Here is a 17,432-nt window from a genome sequence, read left to right as displayed (position 1 = left end):
GGGGAGAGGGAGAGAGAGAGAGGGGGAGAGGGGGTGAGGAGAGAGAGAGAGGTGGAGAGAGAGGGTGGGGATTAGGGAGACAAAGAGTGGTGGAGAGAGAGAGAGATAGATATATATATATAGAGAGAGAGAGAGAGAGAGAGAGCAAGAGAGGATGGGGGTGAGGGAGAGAGAGGGAGAGGAAGAGAGGGAGAGAAACTAGGGGAGAGAGGACGAGAGGGAGAGCCAGAGAGTGAGCGCTTGTGGTGGGCGTGTGTTGTGGTGGGGCGCTCATCTCTTTACCAGATGGACCACGAGTGAAAAAGAGACAGAGACAGAGAGAGAGAGAGAGAGAGAGAGAGAGAGAGAGAGAGAGAGAGAGAGAGAGAGAGAAAGAAAAGAAAAAATGACCAGGGAAAAAAGAGGTAGATTATCCACCAGTGCGACCTCGACATGCTGCGTTAAAAAGCCTTCCAGGAGCCGTACTGCCCTCTCCTCTCCTCTCCTCTCCTCTCCTCTCCTCTCCTCTCCTCTCCTCTCCTCTCTCCTCTCCCCTCATCTCTCCTCTCCTCTCATCTCCTCCTCTCTCCTCTCCTCTCCCCTCATCTCCTCTCTCCTCTCCTCCCTGCTCCTCTCCTCTCCTCTCCCCTCTTCTCCTCTCCTCTCCTCTCCTCTCCTCTCCTCTCCTCTCCTCCCCTCTCCTCCTCTCTCCTCTCCTCCCCTCTCCTCCTCTCTCCTCTCCTCTCCTCTGCTCCCCTCCCCTATCCTCTCCTTTCCTCTCATCTCCTCTCATCTCCTCTCCTCTTCTCTGCTCTCCTCTCCTCTCCTCCTCTCCACATCTCCTCTCCTCTCCAATCCTCTCCTCTCTCCTCTCCTCTCCTCTCCTCTCCTCTCCTCCCCTCTCCTCTCCTCTTCTCTTCTCTTCTCCTCCTCTTTCCTCCTGTCCTCTCCTCTCCTCCCCTCTCCTCCTCTCTCCTCTCCTCCCCTCTCCTCCTCTCTCCTCTCCTCTGCTCCCCTCCCCTATCCTCTCATCCCCTCTCCTTCCCTTACCTCTCCTCTCCTCTCCTCTCCTCCCCTCCCCTCCCCTCCCCTCTCCTCTCCTCTCCTCCCCTCTACTCTCTCCTCTCCTCTCCTGTCCTCCCCTCTCCTCTCCTCTCCTCTCCTCTCCTCTCCTCTCCTCCCCTCTCTTCCCCTCTCCTCTCCTCTCCTCCCCTCCCGGTGGTGGTGGTGGCGGTGTGTGTGTGTGTGTGTGTGTGTGTGTGTGTGTGTGTGTGTGTGTGTGTGTGAGAGAGAGAGAGCGAGAGAGAGAGAGAGAGAGAGAGAGAGAGAGAGAGAGTGAGTGTTTGTGTATGTGTGTGTGTGTGTGTGTGTGTGTGTGTGTGTGTGTGTGTGTGTGTGTGTGTGTGTGTGTGTGTGTGTGTGTGTGTGTGTGTGTGTGTGTGTGTGTGTGCACGTGTGTGGGTGTTGGTGTCTTGGGTGTGTTGAAGAGTGGTGTCAACCACATGGTCCTCTACAACCATTCAAGAGCTGAGACATATTTGTTGAATGCAAGGCAAGACTCTCCTAATGTCTTTTCAGTCTCCCACTCAACCCATAGTCTCACCATGGACTCAGTCATGACTGTTGCAGGTTCGAATCCCATTCCCACCCTAACCAGTGGGTAATGCCGGAAGTGCTCTCGAGCAAGGAACCTAACCCCACACTGCTCCAGGGACTGTAATCAATACCCTGTACCTAAATTACCTAAGTTTAATGGGACAATGTGTGAGATTTTTAGTTGTTTATTTCCAGAATTCATGCTACCCATTCACTAATGTTACTTTTTTATGAGTAGTTACCACCAGCATCAAATTCTAAGTATTCATTATGACTGGAAAAATTGCACTTTTCATACATGAAAAGGGGGATCTTCTCCATGGTTTTGAATTTCCAAAAGCAGCCATTTTTAGCTGCAAAAATGACTGTAATTGGAATACTAGAAAATATGTGTTTATTACTAAGTAAACTTTCATGTAAAGATCAAATTTGGCAATAGGCAGCCCAGTTTCAATGAGCAGCATAGTTGCAGTATCTTTTTTGACCATTTCCTGCACAGTGTCCCTTTAACTGCAGGTGGTTTTGGATAAAAACGTCCGCTGAGTGTAATGTAATGTGATAATGTAATTAGCGGGCAGTCTTGGCCACTCGCTGGTCTGCAGTCAGTGTTGCCAAATTGGGCTGCTTGGGATAGCCGTCTGTGGCTAAAAACAGTAAAAATCGACCATTTGGCGTTTTTTTATGCCCATAGAAATCAATACAATTTGTTGGAAGTTGGGCCGAATTGAGTGCCTCCATGCGGTTTTTGAGCACTGTTTGGGCGGAATTCGATCAGACACATCTGGCAACAGCGTCTGCTGTCCAGCCGTGCGGTCGGCTCGGTGCACTGCTCTCCTCCTTATGTTAATTTTAACCTGCACGCGTTTGGAGAAAAAAAATTCCACTGGTGAGAGTGAGTCATTAGAATGCCATCAGTGTTGCAGCAGCATCGTAATGCTTAGTGGTGCACGTGGCAAAACCGCAACACTTCCACCCTCACTCTCCTTAAAGATGCACATGGTAATATTCACCCTCACTCTCCGTCACTTCACCCCCAGCGGAATATGTGGGCAGCGGAAATATCCACTAACCATATGGGTCCACACCCCACTCCCCTTACGGTAGGGACACATACACGCGAATTTGCGAACTTTGCCATTCATTCCTATGAGAGAGGCGAAGGCAAGCGATGGCAAGCGAACAGGAGCGAAGCGACGCGAAATTATTAAAGAAAGTTTTATGTTATGCAAATGAGGAGCGAATTCGCCTGCCGCGGCCCAATCAAATCAACAACATAACTGTCCCATTCCATTTGATTCGCCGCGACGACCTGATGACGGTTGGATTTCGCCTCTCTTCGCTTCGCTTGCTTCGCCTCCTATGTGTCCCTCCTATGTGTCCCGTTACTCCTATGTGTACCGTTAATCATCACCCCACTCACCACCTTCAGTTCACCCACCCCTCCCCCCCCTCCACCCCCATAGTAATGTTAATGCACGTGGCAAAACCGCAACACTTCCACCCTCACTCTCCTTCACTTCACTCCCAGCGGAATATGTGGGCAGCGGAAATATCCACTAACCATATGGGTCCACACCCCCCTCCAAATCACCCCCCCATGCACTCACCCCCTTCAGGTAGTCATGGGTGCCAATAGAACCATCACCCTTATCAGCAGCAGCCGTAGCAGTAACAGCAGATGTGTAGATGTGTTTGATGTTAAAATGGTGGGGGCAGGGCAGGGCAGGGCAGGGCAGAGCTGGGCAGGGCAGGGCAGGGCAGGGCAGAGCAAGGCCATGGTATATATATAGGGGGTGGTATATGGAGGAATGCTCAGCTCAGCTTGGCACCCACCCCTCCACTCATAATCCAAACAGCAAGCAGGCAGAGAGGCAGGAAGACAAGGAAAGAGGCAGGGAGACAGACAGTCAAGCAGGCAGGCAGACAGGCAGGCAGGCAGAGAGACAAGGAAAGAGGCAGACAGACAGACAGACATGCAGGCAGGGAGACAGACAGTCAATCAGGCAGGTAGGCAGGCAGGCAGGCAGGCAGACAGACAGGTATGCAGGCAGAGAGACAGGGACAAAGGCAGAGAGACATGGAGAAAGGCAGAGCGACAGGGAGAAAGGCAGAGAGACAGGGAGAAAGGCAGGGAGAGAGACAGGGATACAGGCAGAGAGACATGGAGAAAGGCAGAGAGACAGGGAGAGAGACGTGGAGAAAGGCAGAGAGACAGGGAGAGAGACGTGGAGAAAGACAGACAGACAGGCAGGGAGACAGACAGACAGGCAGGGAGGCAGACAGCAGGACAGACAGGCAGGGAGACAGGGAGAGAATCAGAGAGGCAAGCAGGTAGGCAGAGATGCAGACAGGCAGGCAGGGAGGCAAGCAGTTGAGGCAGGCAGATAGACAGGCAGGCAGACAGGCAGGCAGACAGGCAAGCAGTTGAGGCAGGCAGATACACAGGTAGGCAGAGATGCAGACAGGCAGGCAGGGAGGCAAGCAGTTGAGGCAGGCAGATAGACAGGCAGGCAGGGAGGCAGGTAGACAGGCAGGCAGATAGACATGCAGGCAGGCAGGCAGATAGACAGGCAGGCAGGGAGGCAAGCAGTTGAGGCAGGCAGATAGACAGGCAGGCCGCTGAGGGAGCATGAGTGTGTCTTGATGGCTATCTGTGGAGGCCTGTTGCTCTGCACACCATCAGGCGTCATGGGGGCTCTTTATGATCCTGCTGAGCTCGCCTTTGATCCCCCCGCACCCCCATCAACCCCCCCCCCCCCCGCAAGACTACTAATACTACTACTTGCACTCTCCTCTCCTCCCCTCTCCTCTCCTTTCTCTTCTTCTTCTTCCCTCCTTTCTTCTTCCCTCTTCTCTTCTTCCCTCTCCTCTTCTCTCCTTTCTTTTCCCCTCTTCTCTTCTCTCCTCTCCTCTTCTCTTCTTCCCTCCCCTCTCCTCTCCTCTCCTCTCATCTCCTCTCCTCTCCTCTCCTCTCCTCTCCTCTCCTCCCCTCTCCTCTCCTCTCCTCTCCTCTCCTTTGATCCCCCTGCACCCCCATCACCACCCCCCCAAGACTACTACCCCCAGCACTTACCTCCAGGTATCATGCTGCCTTTTATCTCACCCTGCACATGGATGACGAGGGAAAGGCATTTACGGAGATGGAAGCAAGTCTTTCACTTTTTTTCCTGTCAGATTACGTTGTTGGAGCCTTCTCTCCTTCTTTCTGTCTTTCATTCTTCCTTTCTTTCTTTCTTTCTTTCTTTCTTTCTTTCTTTCTTTCTTTCTTTCATCACGCCTACCTACAACATGCATTAGGTGCATTCTATTTTTTTCTCCTCTCGTCTGATGAGGGATCCGCCTGCACTGCACTGAGCCGGATCCCGAAAAGACTCAAACTGAACTGACATCATCCCTGAAGTGAGCCGGAGGTTCTGGTGGTGGTGGTTCTGGTGGTGGTGGTGGGGCTGAGCCGAGACAGAGTGAGCTGAGGTCTGTTGAAGCAGAACCGGCTGCATTACAGCACCCAGGCCCCCAGGCCCACGGACAGCTTTCTCCGGCCCCCGGGATCAAAGTAATATGAAGGGCCCCCCTAATCCAATACAATGCAATGCAATGTATTGAGAACTCTAATCTCCAGCCCAGCCCAGCCCAGCCCAGCCCAGACCAGTCCAGCCCAGCCCAGCCCAGCCCAGCCCAGCCCAGCCCAGCCCAGCCCAGCTCAGCCCAGCCCAGCCCAACTCAGCCCAACTCAGCCCAACTCAGCCCAGCCCAGCTCAGCTCAGCTCAGCCCAACTCAGCCCAGCCCAGCCCAGCCCAGCTCAGCCCAGCACAGCCCAACTCAGCCCAGCCCAGCTCAGCCCAGCACAGCCCAGTCCAGCCCAGCCCAGCCCAGTCCAGCCCAGTCCAGCCCAGTCCAGCCCAGTCCAGCCCAGCCCAGCCCAGCCCAGCCCAGCCCAGCCCAGCCCAGTCCAGTCACTCAGGCCAGACTGGGAAGGTTCTGAAAGTTATGATCTGTTTTGTCCATAAGTTCCATTATCGTTACCCTGCCCATGCCCTCACCCCGTCCCATCTCGGCCCGACCCGTACGTAATCTCATTCCATCTTTTCTTTTCTTCCCTCCTTCCTTCTACCAGCAGTTAAGTAAGTGAAAAAAAAAAGAAAAAGAAAGAAAAAAGAAACGGTGAAAGTAGAAAGCGGGCAAATGCATCAGTGAAAAGGGAGACTGCAAACCGCCGTAACGTCGCCGTCCGCCTGTAGCCGTAATCAGATGAGCGTGGAGCATTAGACTTTTAATTGGCCATATAAAAAGGCAGCAGACCGCCGTAAAGCTGCCATGCGGAATCGCGGCCCAGCACAGTACAGTAGAGCACAGCGCAGCACAGCACAGCACAGCACAGTACAGTAGAGCACAGTAGAGAGCAGCACAACACAGCACAGAGCAGCACAGAGCAGTACAGCACTGCACAGAGCAACACACAACACGCCACAGCACAGCACACACAGCACAGCACAGCACTGAACAGAGCAACGCACAGCACAGCACAAACAGCACAGCACAGCACAGAGCAGCACAGCACAGCACAGCACAGCACAGCACAGCACAGCACAGCACAGCACAGAGAATCACAGCACAGAGTAGCACAGCACAGAGTAGCACAGCACAGCACAGCACAGCACAGCACAGAGCAGCACAGCACAGCACGGCACAGCACGGCACAGCACGGCACAGCACGGCACAGCACGGCACGGCACGGCACGGCACAGAGCAGCACAGCACAGCACAGCAGAGCAGAGCAGAGCAGCACAGCACAGCACAAAGCAGCACAACATAGCACAGCACAGCACAGCACAGCACAGCACAGCACAGCACAGCACAGCAGGGCAGAACACAGCACAGCACAGAGTAGCACAGCACAGCACAGCACAGCACAGAGCAGCACAGCACAGCACAGCCCAGCACAGCACAGCACAGAGCAGCACAGTGCAGCACAGCAGAGCAGCACAACACAGCACAGCACAGCACAGCACAGCACAGCACAGCACAGCACAGCACAGAGCAGCACAGATCAGCACAGCACAGCACAGCCCAGCCCAGCACAGCGCAGCACAGCACAGCACAGCACAGTACAGTAGAGCACGGCACAGCACAGCATAGAGCAGCACAGTACTGAGCAGCACAGCACAGCACAGCACTGAGCAGCACAGCACAGCACAGCACAGAGCTGAGCAGCACAGCACAGCAGGAACGTGGAGAACCCATCACAGACTGAACGAGCAAGGGTGAGGGCGAAGACACATGCGCGCGCACACACACACACACACACACACACACACACACACACACACACACACACACACACACACACACACACACACACACACACACACACACACACACACACACACACACACACACACACACACATGCACACACACACACACACGCACACACTGCTCTTCTTTAGTCCAAAAAGGGGTCAGAAAGAGGTCAATCTGACCCGAGGCAGACCAGCGTTCAGTTCAGTTCAGTTCAGTGTGGTGCTAAGGAGTTCACTGCCAACCCGCTCACCCCACCTTCTCCTCTCCGCTACCGCGACTCCATACACATAAAATAAAAAATACAGAGAGTCGAGAGATATATGCAAGGCACTGATTGCTGGCTGTATTTCTTACTGTAAAGGTGCACTGTGTAGGATGGTGGCCAGAGAAGGTATTGCAACGATGCACGACACCCATGCCCACTGCCACCCTGACACACGCACGCACGCACGCACGCACGCACGCGCACACACACACACACACACACACGTACACACACCTAGCCAGGCTGTGCCCTTCTAGTGACGCAACATTTTCAGCGTTGCAACTAGTCAGGTCAAGAGCAATACAAGTACTTTCTGAGCTCCTCCCACTTTGTCGTTAAGCAAACAACCATAAGCAAACCAAGGGAGGCGGGTCAATCATACCGTTTGGGAAATGGTAATTGTTATGCCCTTGGTCAGACGAAGTCTCGAAGACATTTGAACGTCGGTGATAATCAGGCTAACACACACACACACACACTCAGGAGGGCATCTCAGGAGACTGTGATGGAGTGACCATCACTAGGGTTGTGGGTGTGTTCTGACTAACATGCCAACGAGCCTGGCTCTTTGGTGTAGCGGTCAGAGCCCCGGTTTACTACCCCAGAAGGTCTGGGTTCGAGTCCCAGCTGGGCAATTCTACTCCCCTTCGCTACAAATGGTGTCAGAAGTGGGATGGTACCGTGAGGCCATCGGAAGCGTACCCATTGTGTGTAAGCCGTAATTCCATGTGAGGGACCCCCAGGATTGGTGACCCCGGTGTGAGGGACCCCAGTGATGGGTGAAGCATTGATGATGGGGCACACTGGATGGGAGAAGCATGATGGGCAGTTGCGTGAGGGACACCATGAGTGTGTGAAGCGCACGGGTGCGCTTCCCGAAGGGGAAGGCAGTGTGATGGAGTGACCATCACTAGGGTTGTGGGTGTGTTCTGACTAACATGCCAACGAGCCTGGCTCTTTGGTGTAGCGGTCAGAGCCCCGGTTTACTACCCCAGAAGGTCTGGGTTTGAGTCCCAGCTGGGCAACTCTACTCCCCTTCGCTACAGAGACCCCGTATTTGCACTGCCTGGAGGTGGTCTACAAACACTCACACACACACACACAGACACAGGTGCACACACAATAAGAGCATCTTACCCCGTATTTGCACTGCCTGGAGGTGGTCTACACACACACACAGGAGAGCATCTTACCCCGTATTTGCACTGCCTGGAGGTGGTCTACACACACCCACACACAGGAGAGCATCTTACCCCGTATTTGCACTGCCTGGAGGTGGTCTACACACACACACACACACCCACACACAGGAGAGCATCTTACCCCGTATTTGCACTGCCTGGAGGTGGCGCCGTACTGGAATCTGCACTGCTCGTCGGCGTCGTACACCTGGCCCGGGGTCACGCTGGGGTACAGGAAGTCGCGCTTCAGGGGCTCGTTGTCCAGACACGTCCCCCGACCTGAGCTGTCACCAAACACAACAGGGCCATAAGCGAAAATATAACGGGAATAATAATAACATATTACAAACATATAACAGGATTCATATCAATTTTAATTTTAATTTGTAACATAATGTTAAATGTGATTTTTTTGGGTCTTTTTGACTTTTTATTTCATGTTAGGACAGTGAAGGTGGTGACAGGAAGCAAGTGGGGAGAGAGAGACAGGGAAGGGCCGGCAAAGGACCCGGGCCTGGAATCGGAGCTGGGTCAGCCGCATGGCAGACGAGTGCCCTACCAACATAATGTAATGTTACATGTAACATTAGATAAAGACCAAACCAGACCAAACCAGGTTTGCCCGACACTGAAGAAGGTTAACCCCGAAACGTCTGACGGGCAATAAACCACAAAAACTTGGAGTGGTGTCCTGCTCTTTATTTTTTAATTCATATATTCTCGAGGAATGAGCACCCAGTTGTTCAATTTGTTTGAGTTGAGCGCGTTACACCCCTTAGTTTACATGTAACATTAGAACATAGAACAATAGAACGTAGAAGTAGGCGTTATAAAACAACAGATGTAAAACAACACATATCTTCACACAGTAGCATGCTGCAAGGGCGCCTTTGTCCAAATGTTATGCCTCCTGAGAGAAAGACATCCATCTCTTATATTTTTTTGTATTGTACAATTTTGTTTTGTATTGGTTATTGATACGTCTGCTTTGGACACTTGTGACAGTAAGAGCCTATACATATCCGATTCACACACACACACGCACACACACATGCACACATGCTAATATAAGACACCACATTAACACCACACACACACACACACACACACACACACACACACACACACACACACACACACACACACACACACACACACACACACACACACACACACACACACACACACACACACACACACACACACACACAGGATGGGATTAAGAGGGGAAGGAGAGGTGGGAATGACCACGCACAAGTAAAGTCCAGGAACAGCACTGGGATGACTGAACTGGGGTAGGTAGGCCTACTGACTTCAGCAAAGCACCTTGTAGCCCACAGCAAGAGGGATCAGAGCTCACGAGAGAGAGAGAGAGAGAGAGAGAGAGAGAGAGAGAGAGAGAGAGAGAGAGAGAGAGAGAGAGAGAGAAAGAGCACTCGCTCAGCGCTTGAGTTCACCGTGCCACAGTACTGTACACCAAACCGGCTATTAGATCTGTACTGCTAACAGTACTGTACACCCTATAATAGAATTTAAGCCTTTAATGGACTATGGTGGGGGATCAAGCCAGGCCCACACACACCCAACCTGCAATAAGCCTGGGAGAGAGAGAGAGAGAGAGAGAGAGAGAGAGAGAGAGAGAGAGAGAGAGAGAGAGAGAGAGAGAGAGAGAGAGAGAGAGAGAGAGAGCACAAAGAGACCACAACAAACAAGATGACGTTTGGCAGTCGCAGGGTGTCGTAAACAAACAGAGCTGTGGCACTGATACTGATAATAGGGTGAGGAGAGCAGAAAGCAGACGCATACTGGCTAATCTAGTGAGGAGAGCAGAGGCAGACGCATACTGGCTTATCTTGTGAGGAGAGAAAAGAGACTGTATACTGACTTAACCATTCAGGAGAGAAAAGAGAAACGAACCACACTTGCTTATCTATTGCCCACAACAGTAGAATAGAATAGAATAGAATAGAATAGAATAGAATAGAATAGAGTAGAATAGAATAGAATAGAGTAGAATAGAATAGAATAGAATAGAATAGAATAGAATAGAGTAGAATAGAATAGAATAGAATAGAATAGAATAGAATAGAGTAGAATAGAATAGAATAGAATAGAATAGAATAGAATAGAATGAGAATTGAATGGAAGTTATTGTCAGTCAAATCTACATGTATCAATTACGTGCAGTGTTGTACTTGATCATGAATCTACTTTTACTTTTGACACCCTTGGTCAAACAGGCACATCAGCGTTCAATGCAAACTCATGCCAACTGCAGAGGGTGTCATTAAGTGATGGCTAAGGTATCGCTAAGCTTAGCTGCTAAGCTTTGTTGCTTGAACTTTGAACCGAAATCCTAACCTATAGATCAGCGTTTGCTAATCGCTTACTGCAAAGCTACAATGCCACAATGTGCAATCGGGATATGCAGTACATGCATACATATACAGTACATTGCTTTAAACAAAATGGGGGAGCTTTCTTTCCTTTATTTTGTGATAGGACAGTGAAGATACTGGTTTCGTGGCGCTATTCCGACATGTCGCTATTCCGACGTTAATGTCTATTGTCGGAATACCGACACGTTTTACACCATCCGCCGCTATTCCTACATGCCGCTATTCCGACATCCCTAACCTTAACCCTAACCCTAACCCTGGGGATGAAAAGTGTCGGAATAGCGCTATGTCGGAATAGCGCTATGTCGGAATAGCGATTGCCCCCCGAAGATACCGACAGGAAGTGAGTGGACAGAGAGAGACGGGGAAGGGATGGCAAGGGACCCAGGCCGGAGTCGAACCCGGGTCGCTGGTGTAGCAGTGCAATGCCCTACTGCACGAGGGGCAAGGAGAAGGCGTAGGGGTAGGGGAAGAAATTAGAAACGGGATTCGGCCCAAGTGTGTGGGCCACACCATGCTTTCTCGGCTAAGTTCCTGTGGAAGTGCGTAGCCAGGCCAAACCATATGGTAAATGGACTGCATTTAGTGCATGACACCTTTCCACTCCTTCGAGCACTCAAAGCTCTTTACATTGTATACCTCACATTCACCCATTCACACTCACACTCACACACCAGTGGCAGTGACTGCCACAAAGAGTACCACCCTGCCACCAGGAGCAACTTGGGATTAAGTATCTTGTTCAAGAACACATCCATGGGGCACCTAAGTCACGCCCTCTACTTCCTGGTTCATGGGGCAGGGGGAGTCAAAAAAATAATTACTGGGCTTGAAAATTAGTGGGGGGGTTTTTTACACCAATGCAAACTTTGGACCTCCACCTATGCACCACAAATCCAAAATCACTCATTTTCAAGCCCAGTAATCACTTTTTGACTCCCCCTGCCCCATGAACCAGGAAGTAGAGGGCGTGACTTAGGTGCCCCATGAGGTCAGGCAGGGCGGGGCAACCTTTTAGTTGCCAAACGGCTCCTCCACCACCAAAGACACCACCACCCCACCAGAGATTCTTTCTACTCTCTCTGACCCCACCGCCCCACTTTATAGGCCAGGACAGGGGCTTGACTAGCCTGGTCCTGACCATCCCATAATACTGCAAGCCGGAAGTTTGTACTCAGTTATGGTTTGGAATGATTGGATAGCTCTCACCCAATCGCAGACAGTTACTCAACAACAACATAGTGCAGAGGTTTACGTCATCGTCGCGAGCGCTGACGAGTGTCCCTCCCCTTTCGACCCCATGTGGGGTGCTACAAGATCCTGCCGGCCTGACATCGCTCCCCAGAAAACAGTCCCCAGACTAGTACGGAGCCAATCTTTTGGCGGAAGTACATAGGATGGCATGCGAGGCTAGGTCTTGACCTCTAACTGTAGGCCAGCGCAGGGGCGTGACCTCTAACTGTAGGCCAGGGCAGGGTCTTGACCTCTACTGTAGGCCAGGGCAGGGTCTTGACCTCTACTGTAGGCCAGGGCAGGGTCTTGACCTCTACTGTAGGCCAGGACAGGGTCGTGACCTCTACCAGAGATTCTTTAAGTATATAGAGATATGCCAATGTAATAGGTTGCTATGGGCGTGTCATAATACTCCTGCAATGAATAGAACAGTTCTTAGGTCTGCCTAGGTCTGCCTAAAGGGGGACCCCCCCCCCCCTCCTCCCCCTTACAATAATAGAACCCGGAAACAATGGGCCAATGGAACCTCTCTCTCTCTCTACTCTCTCTGACCTCTACTGTAGGCCAGGGCAGGGGCGTGACCTCTACTGTAGGCCAGGGCAGGGTCTTGACCTCTACTGTAGGCCAGGGCAGGGGCGTGACCTCTACTGTAGGCCAGGGGAGGGGCGTGACCTCTACTGTAGGCCAGGACAGGGGCGTGACCTCTACTGTAGGGGCAAATGCTTCAGCAAGAGCAGAAGGAGAACGAAAAACTCCAAACTGGAGACAGGAGTGACAGCAGAGGAAACAGAGCGGAGTAGTGACTGGGGAGCGACTGGACTGGGGAAGGAAGGGAAGGGAAGGGAAGGGAAGGGAAGGGAAGGGAAGGGAAGGGAAGAGAAGAGAAGAGAAGAGAAGAGAAGAGAAGAGAAGAGAAGAGAAGAGAAGAGAAGAGAAGAGAAGAGAAGAGAAGAGAAGAGAAGAGAAGAGAAGAGAAGAGAAGAGAAGAGAAGAGAAGAGAAGAGAAGAGAAGAGGAGAGAAGAGAAGAGAAGAGAAGAGAAGAGAAGGGAAGGGAAGGGAAGAGGTCTGTCCCCAACAAGTGGAGCAGAGCAGACGCCCAGGACAGCGAAGACAGCACAAGACCAGGGCAGTCCAGGAGGCCTGGACTTATATGGTGCTTTTTAAAAAAGAGACAGAGAGAGAGAGAGAGTATGTGTGGTGAGAACGAGTGTAAGATGTAAGATGAGGCCAGAGGTCCTCTGTCCCCTGGACGTAAAAATCCCTCTTGTTTAGTCTGTATAGTCAAATAGAAATATGTAGCAGCCTGCCCAGCGCACTGTGCCGCAGTAGAAATATGTATGTCCGAGAGAGTAGCCTGCGCACTGTAGCCTACTGTAGTAGAAATATGTACGTCCGAGAGGAGAGAGCAGCCTGGACACTGTGCTGTAGTCGAGATACAGTATATATGTCCGAGTGGAGAGAGCCTGCGCACTGTGCTGTAGTAGAAATATGTAGCAGCCTGCCCAGCGCACTGTGCTGTTGTAGAAATATGTATGTCCGAGTGGAGAGAGCAGCCTGCTGTCTGTGCTGTAGTCGAGATACAGTATATATGTCCGAGTGGAGAGAGTAGCCTGCGCACTGTGCTGTTGTAGTATGTAGCAGCCTGCCCAGCGCACTGTAGCCTGCCGTAGTACATATATGTATGTCAGAGAGGAGAGAGTAGCCTGCGCACTGCAGCCAACTGTAGCAGAGATATGTACGTCCGAGAGGAGAGAGTAGCCTGGACACTGTGCTGTAGTCGAGATATGTATGTCCGAGTGGAGAGAGTAGCCTGGACACTGTGCTGTAGTCGAGATATGTATGTCCGAGTGGAGAGAGCAGCCTGCTGTCTGTGCTGTAGTCGAGATACAGTATATATGTCCGAGTGGAGAGAGTAGCCTGCGCACTGTGCTGTTGTCGAGATACAGTATATATGTCCGAGAGGAGAGAGTAGCCTGGACACTGTGCTGTAGTCGAGATACAGTATATATGTCCGAGAGGAGAGAGTAGTAGCCTGGACACTGTGCTGTAGTAGAAATATGTACGTCCGAGAGGAGAGAGTAGCCTGGACACTGTGCTGTAGTCGAGATATGTATGTCCGAGTGGAGAGAGCAGCCTGCTGTCTGTGCTGTAGTCGAGATACAGTATATATGTCCGAGTGGAGAGAGCCTGCGCACTGTGCTGTAGTAGAAATATGTAGCAGCCTGCCCAGCGCACTGTGCTGTTGTAGAAATATGTAGCAGCCTGCCCAGCGCACTGTGCCGCAGTAGAAATATGTATGTCCGAGAGAGTAGCCTGCGCACTGTAGCCTACTGTAGTAGAAATATGTACGTCCGAGAGGAGAGAGCAGCCTGGACACTGTGCTGTAGTCGAGATACAGTATATATGTCCGAGTGGAGAGAGTAGCCTGCGCACTGTGCTTTTGTAGTATGTAGCAGCCTGCCCAGCGCACTGTGCTGTAGTAGAAATATGTACGTCCGAGAGGAGAGAGTAGCCTGGACACTGTGCTGTAGTCGAGATATGTATGTCCGAGTGGAGAGAGTAGCCTGCGCACTGTGCTTTTGTAGTATGTAGCAGCCTGCCCAGCGCACTGTACTGTAGTAGAAATATGTATGTCCGAGAGAGTAGCCTGCGCACTGCAGCCAACTGTAGTAGAGAAATGTATGTCCGAGAGGAGAGAGCAGCCTGCTGTCTGTGCTGTTGTAGAAATATGTACGTCCGAGAGGAGAGAGTAGCCTGCTGTAGTCGAGATATGTATGTCCGAGAGGAGAGAGTAGCCTGCACTCTGTAGCCAACTGTAGTAGAAATATGTATGTCAGACACAGCAGCCTGGACACTGTGCGTAGTAGAGATATGTACGTCCGAGAGGAGAGAGCAGGCTGCTGTCTGTGCTGGAGTAGAGATATGTATGTCCGAGACAGCAGACAGAGATTCTTTAAGTATATAGAGATATGCCAATGTGATAGGTTTCTATGGGCACCTAACGTGACCAGGTTCCGGTCTGCCTAAAGGAGTGTGTCATAATGCTCCTAGAATGAATAGAACAGTCCTTAGGTCTGCTTAGGTCTGCCTAAAGGGGGATTTCCCCCCCTCCCCCTTGCAATAATAGAACCCAGAAACAATGGGCCAATGGAACCTCTCTCTCTCTACTCTCTCTGCTGCGGATGTGCTGTATATCCGAGCAGGGGCGTATACAGCAAATTGTGGGCCCTATGCAGGGGCTCTAAAGGGACCCAATGGATAATATAAAGGGCATCGGCTACTTATAATATAATGTAATATATGTTATATAATATAATTATATATGGATAATAGAAAGGGCATCGGCTACTTATAATATAATGTAATATATGTTATATAATATAATTATATATGGATAATATAAAGGGCATAGGCTACTTATAATATAATGTAACATATGTTATATAATATAATTATATATGGATAATAGAAAGGGCACCGGCTACTTATAATATAATGTAACATATGTTATATAATATAATTATATATGGATAATAGAAAGGGCACCGGCTACTTATAATATAATGTAATATATGTTATATAATATAATTATATATGGATAATAGAAAGGGCATAGGCTACTTATAATATAATGTAACATATGTTATATAATATAATTATATATGGATAATAGAAATGGCACCGGCTACTTATAATATAATGTAATATATGTTATATAATATAATTATATATGGATAATATGAAGGGCACCGGCTACTTATAATATAATGTAATATATGTTATATAATATAATTATATATGGATAATAGAAAGGGCATAGGCTACTTATAATATAATGTAATATATGTTATATAATATAATTATATATGGATAATATGAAGGGCATAGGCTACTTATAATATAATGTAATATATGTTATATAATATAATTATATATGGATAATATAAAGGGCATAGGCTACTTACTTAATTATACGAGAGAGCTGCCTGCACACTACCATATACACAGCAAACAAATGGGGTGTCACTTGCAAACTTAGTGTTAAAAGCCAGTGTTAAGTTTTACAGATATCCAGTGCAATTTCAACTCTACAGCTGCGCAACTTCCCGCCCACTCTGCTCCCACCAGTGCTGAATACTTTTCACGTTCCTGGGGTGAGTTTCTCAAAAGAGAAGTTATTAACCTGTTAGCAACTTCGGTAGTTACCAATGGGAAAATGCATTGAAAACAACAAAGTAGCTAATGTAGAAAGCAACTTTGGTTTTGAGAAATTCACCCCAGTGTTGATATTTACAAAACATTGAGTAGAATTAACCTTGAAAATATTACACTGACCACAGAGTAAAATGTACACAATTTTTTCGAGTGGGACCAAATGTTATTGGAAACAGAGTTCATTTCAACTCTATTAAGAGTTAAAGTAACAATTTTTCAGGTATTTTTTACACTGTATACTGCTGTAGAGAGTTGCTGCAACTGATGATACTGCAGTGGACATAACTGGACTACTATGAACACATACGCATACACGCACGCACGCACGCACGCACGCACGCACGCACGCACACACACACACACACACACACACACACACACACACTGGGAAGCACAGTGTCCAAGGGGACCGACAGAGCAGGGTTTGTTGTAGTCCTATTTATTCAGTGGCTTATTTTATCCTCCGTGTCACTATGCTGTCATCTCTCTCTCCCCCTCTCTCTCTCTCTCTCTCTCTCTCTCTCTCTCTCTCTGCCTTTTCCCTTTCCTCTCCTCCTCTTCCTTTTCCATAAACCGGCCTGGAAACGAGTGGCTAAAACTGGCTCATTTTAGACCATTTGCTGCACATGTTGGAAAATATAAAAACAATGTCTACTGCTTGGTGTGGCAAAAAAAGAGTCTCAGATAGAATCGTCAAAAATAGATCCAAAAGACAGAAAAGAAATGAAATTGCTTGAGGGAACACTGAAAACTCATCAACGTTCCCTCCAAAACGGACCGCTATAGGAAGAGCAAGTAGCTGTTTGAGAAGAGTGAAATGCAACTTCGATCCGATTTGAGACGTCCTTGATGCCTATGTTGTCATATTAAACAGCCTTGTGAGGTTGCATTCTTCCCCATTCAAACAGGCCTGTGGCATTCCTATCCAGAGGCGCTCTGCAGAGTCTGCACGCTTTGGCTGGCTCACCATTTTGATTGGACGAAGTTCAACTGAGAAGCTTTTTGGATTGGCAGAGCAACAATGGAGAGACTTTCTGTGATTGGTTGGTCTACTCTACAATAAGAAGGCACTACTGGCATTGGCTGAATTCTTCCAGATATTTTGACATTCATGTTACAGCAAGAGAAATATTGTGATTGACTGTTGGTGCACAGACTAGGCAGAGTCGCACGGACTGAATATAGTATCAGCTCCCTGCTACTTGAAAATAATAAAGTCTGAAGCAGCATTCAGTAGGCCTACTTCAAAAACGTGTGTGTGT

At 49.5% G+C, this 17,432-nt stretch overlaps 1 protein-coding gene across 1 annotated transcript in view; it reads right to left on the bottom strand.

The window, feature by feature from the left end:
• The window catches only part of adamts6 (ADAM metallopeptidase with thrombospondin type 1 motif, 6), a 161,417-nt gene that overhangs the window by 84,600 nt on the left and 59,385 nt on the right, over window positions 1-17,432 (bottom strand). The window contains exon 10 of the mRNA XM_063212425.1: window positions 8,465-8,606. Coding sequence (XP_063068495.1) covers window positions 8,465-8,606 — 142 coding nt within the window. The remainder of the gene's footprint in view (window positions 1-8,464; window positions 8,607-17,432) is intronic.

The sequence above is a fragment of the Engraulis encrasicolus genome, chromosome 12 (genome assembly GCF_034702125.1).
Source record: "Engraulis encrasicolus isolate BLACKSEA-1 chromosome 12, IST_EnEncr_1.0, whole genome shotgun sequence".
NCBI lineage: Eukaryota > Metazoa > Chordata > Actinopteri > Clupeiformes > Engraulidae > Engraulis > Engraulis encrasicolus.
This window is presented reverse-complemented; position numbering and strand designations above follow the sequence as displayed.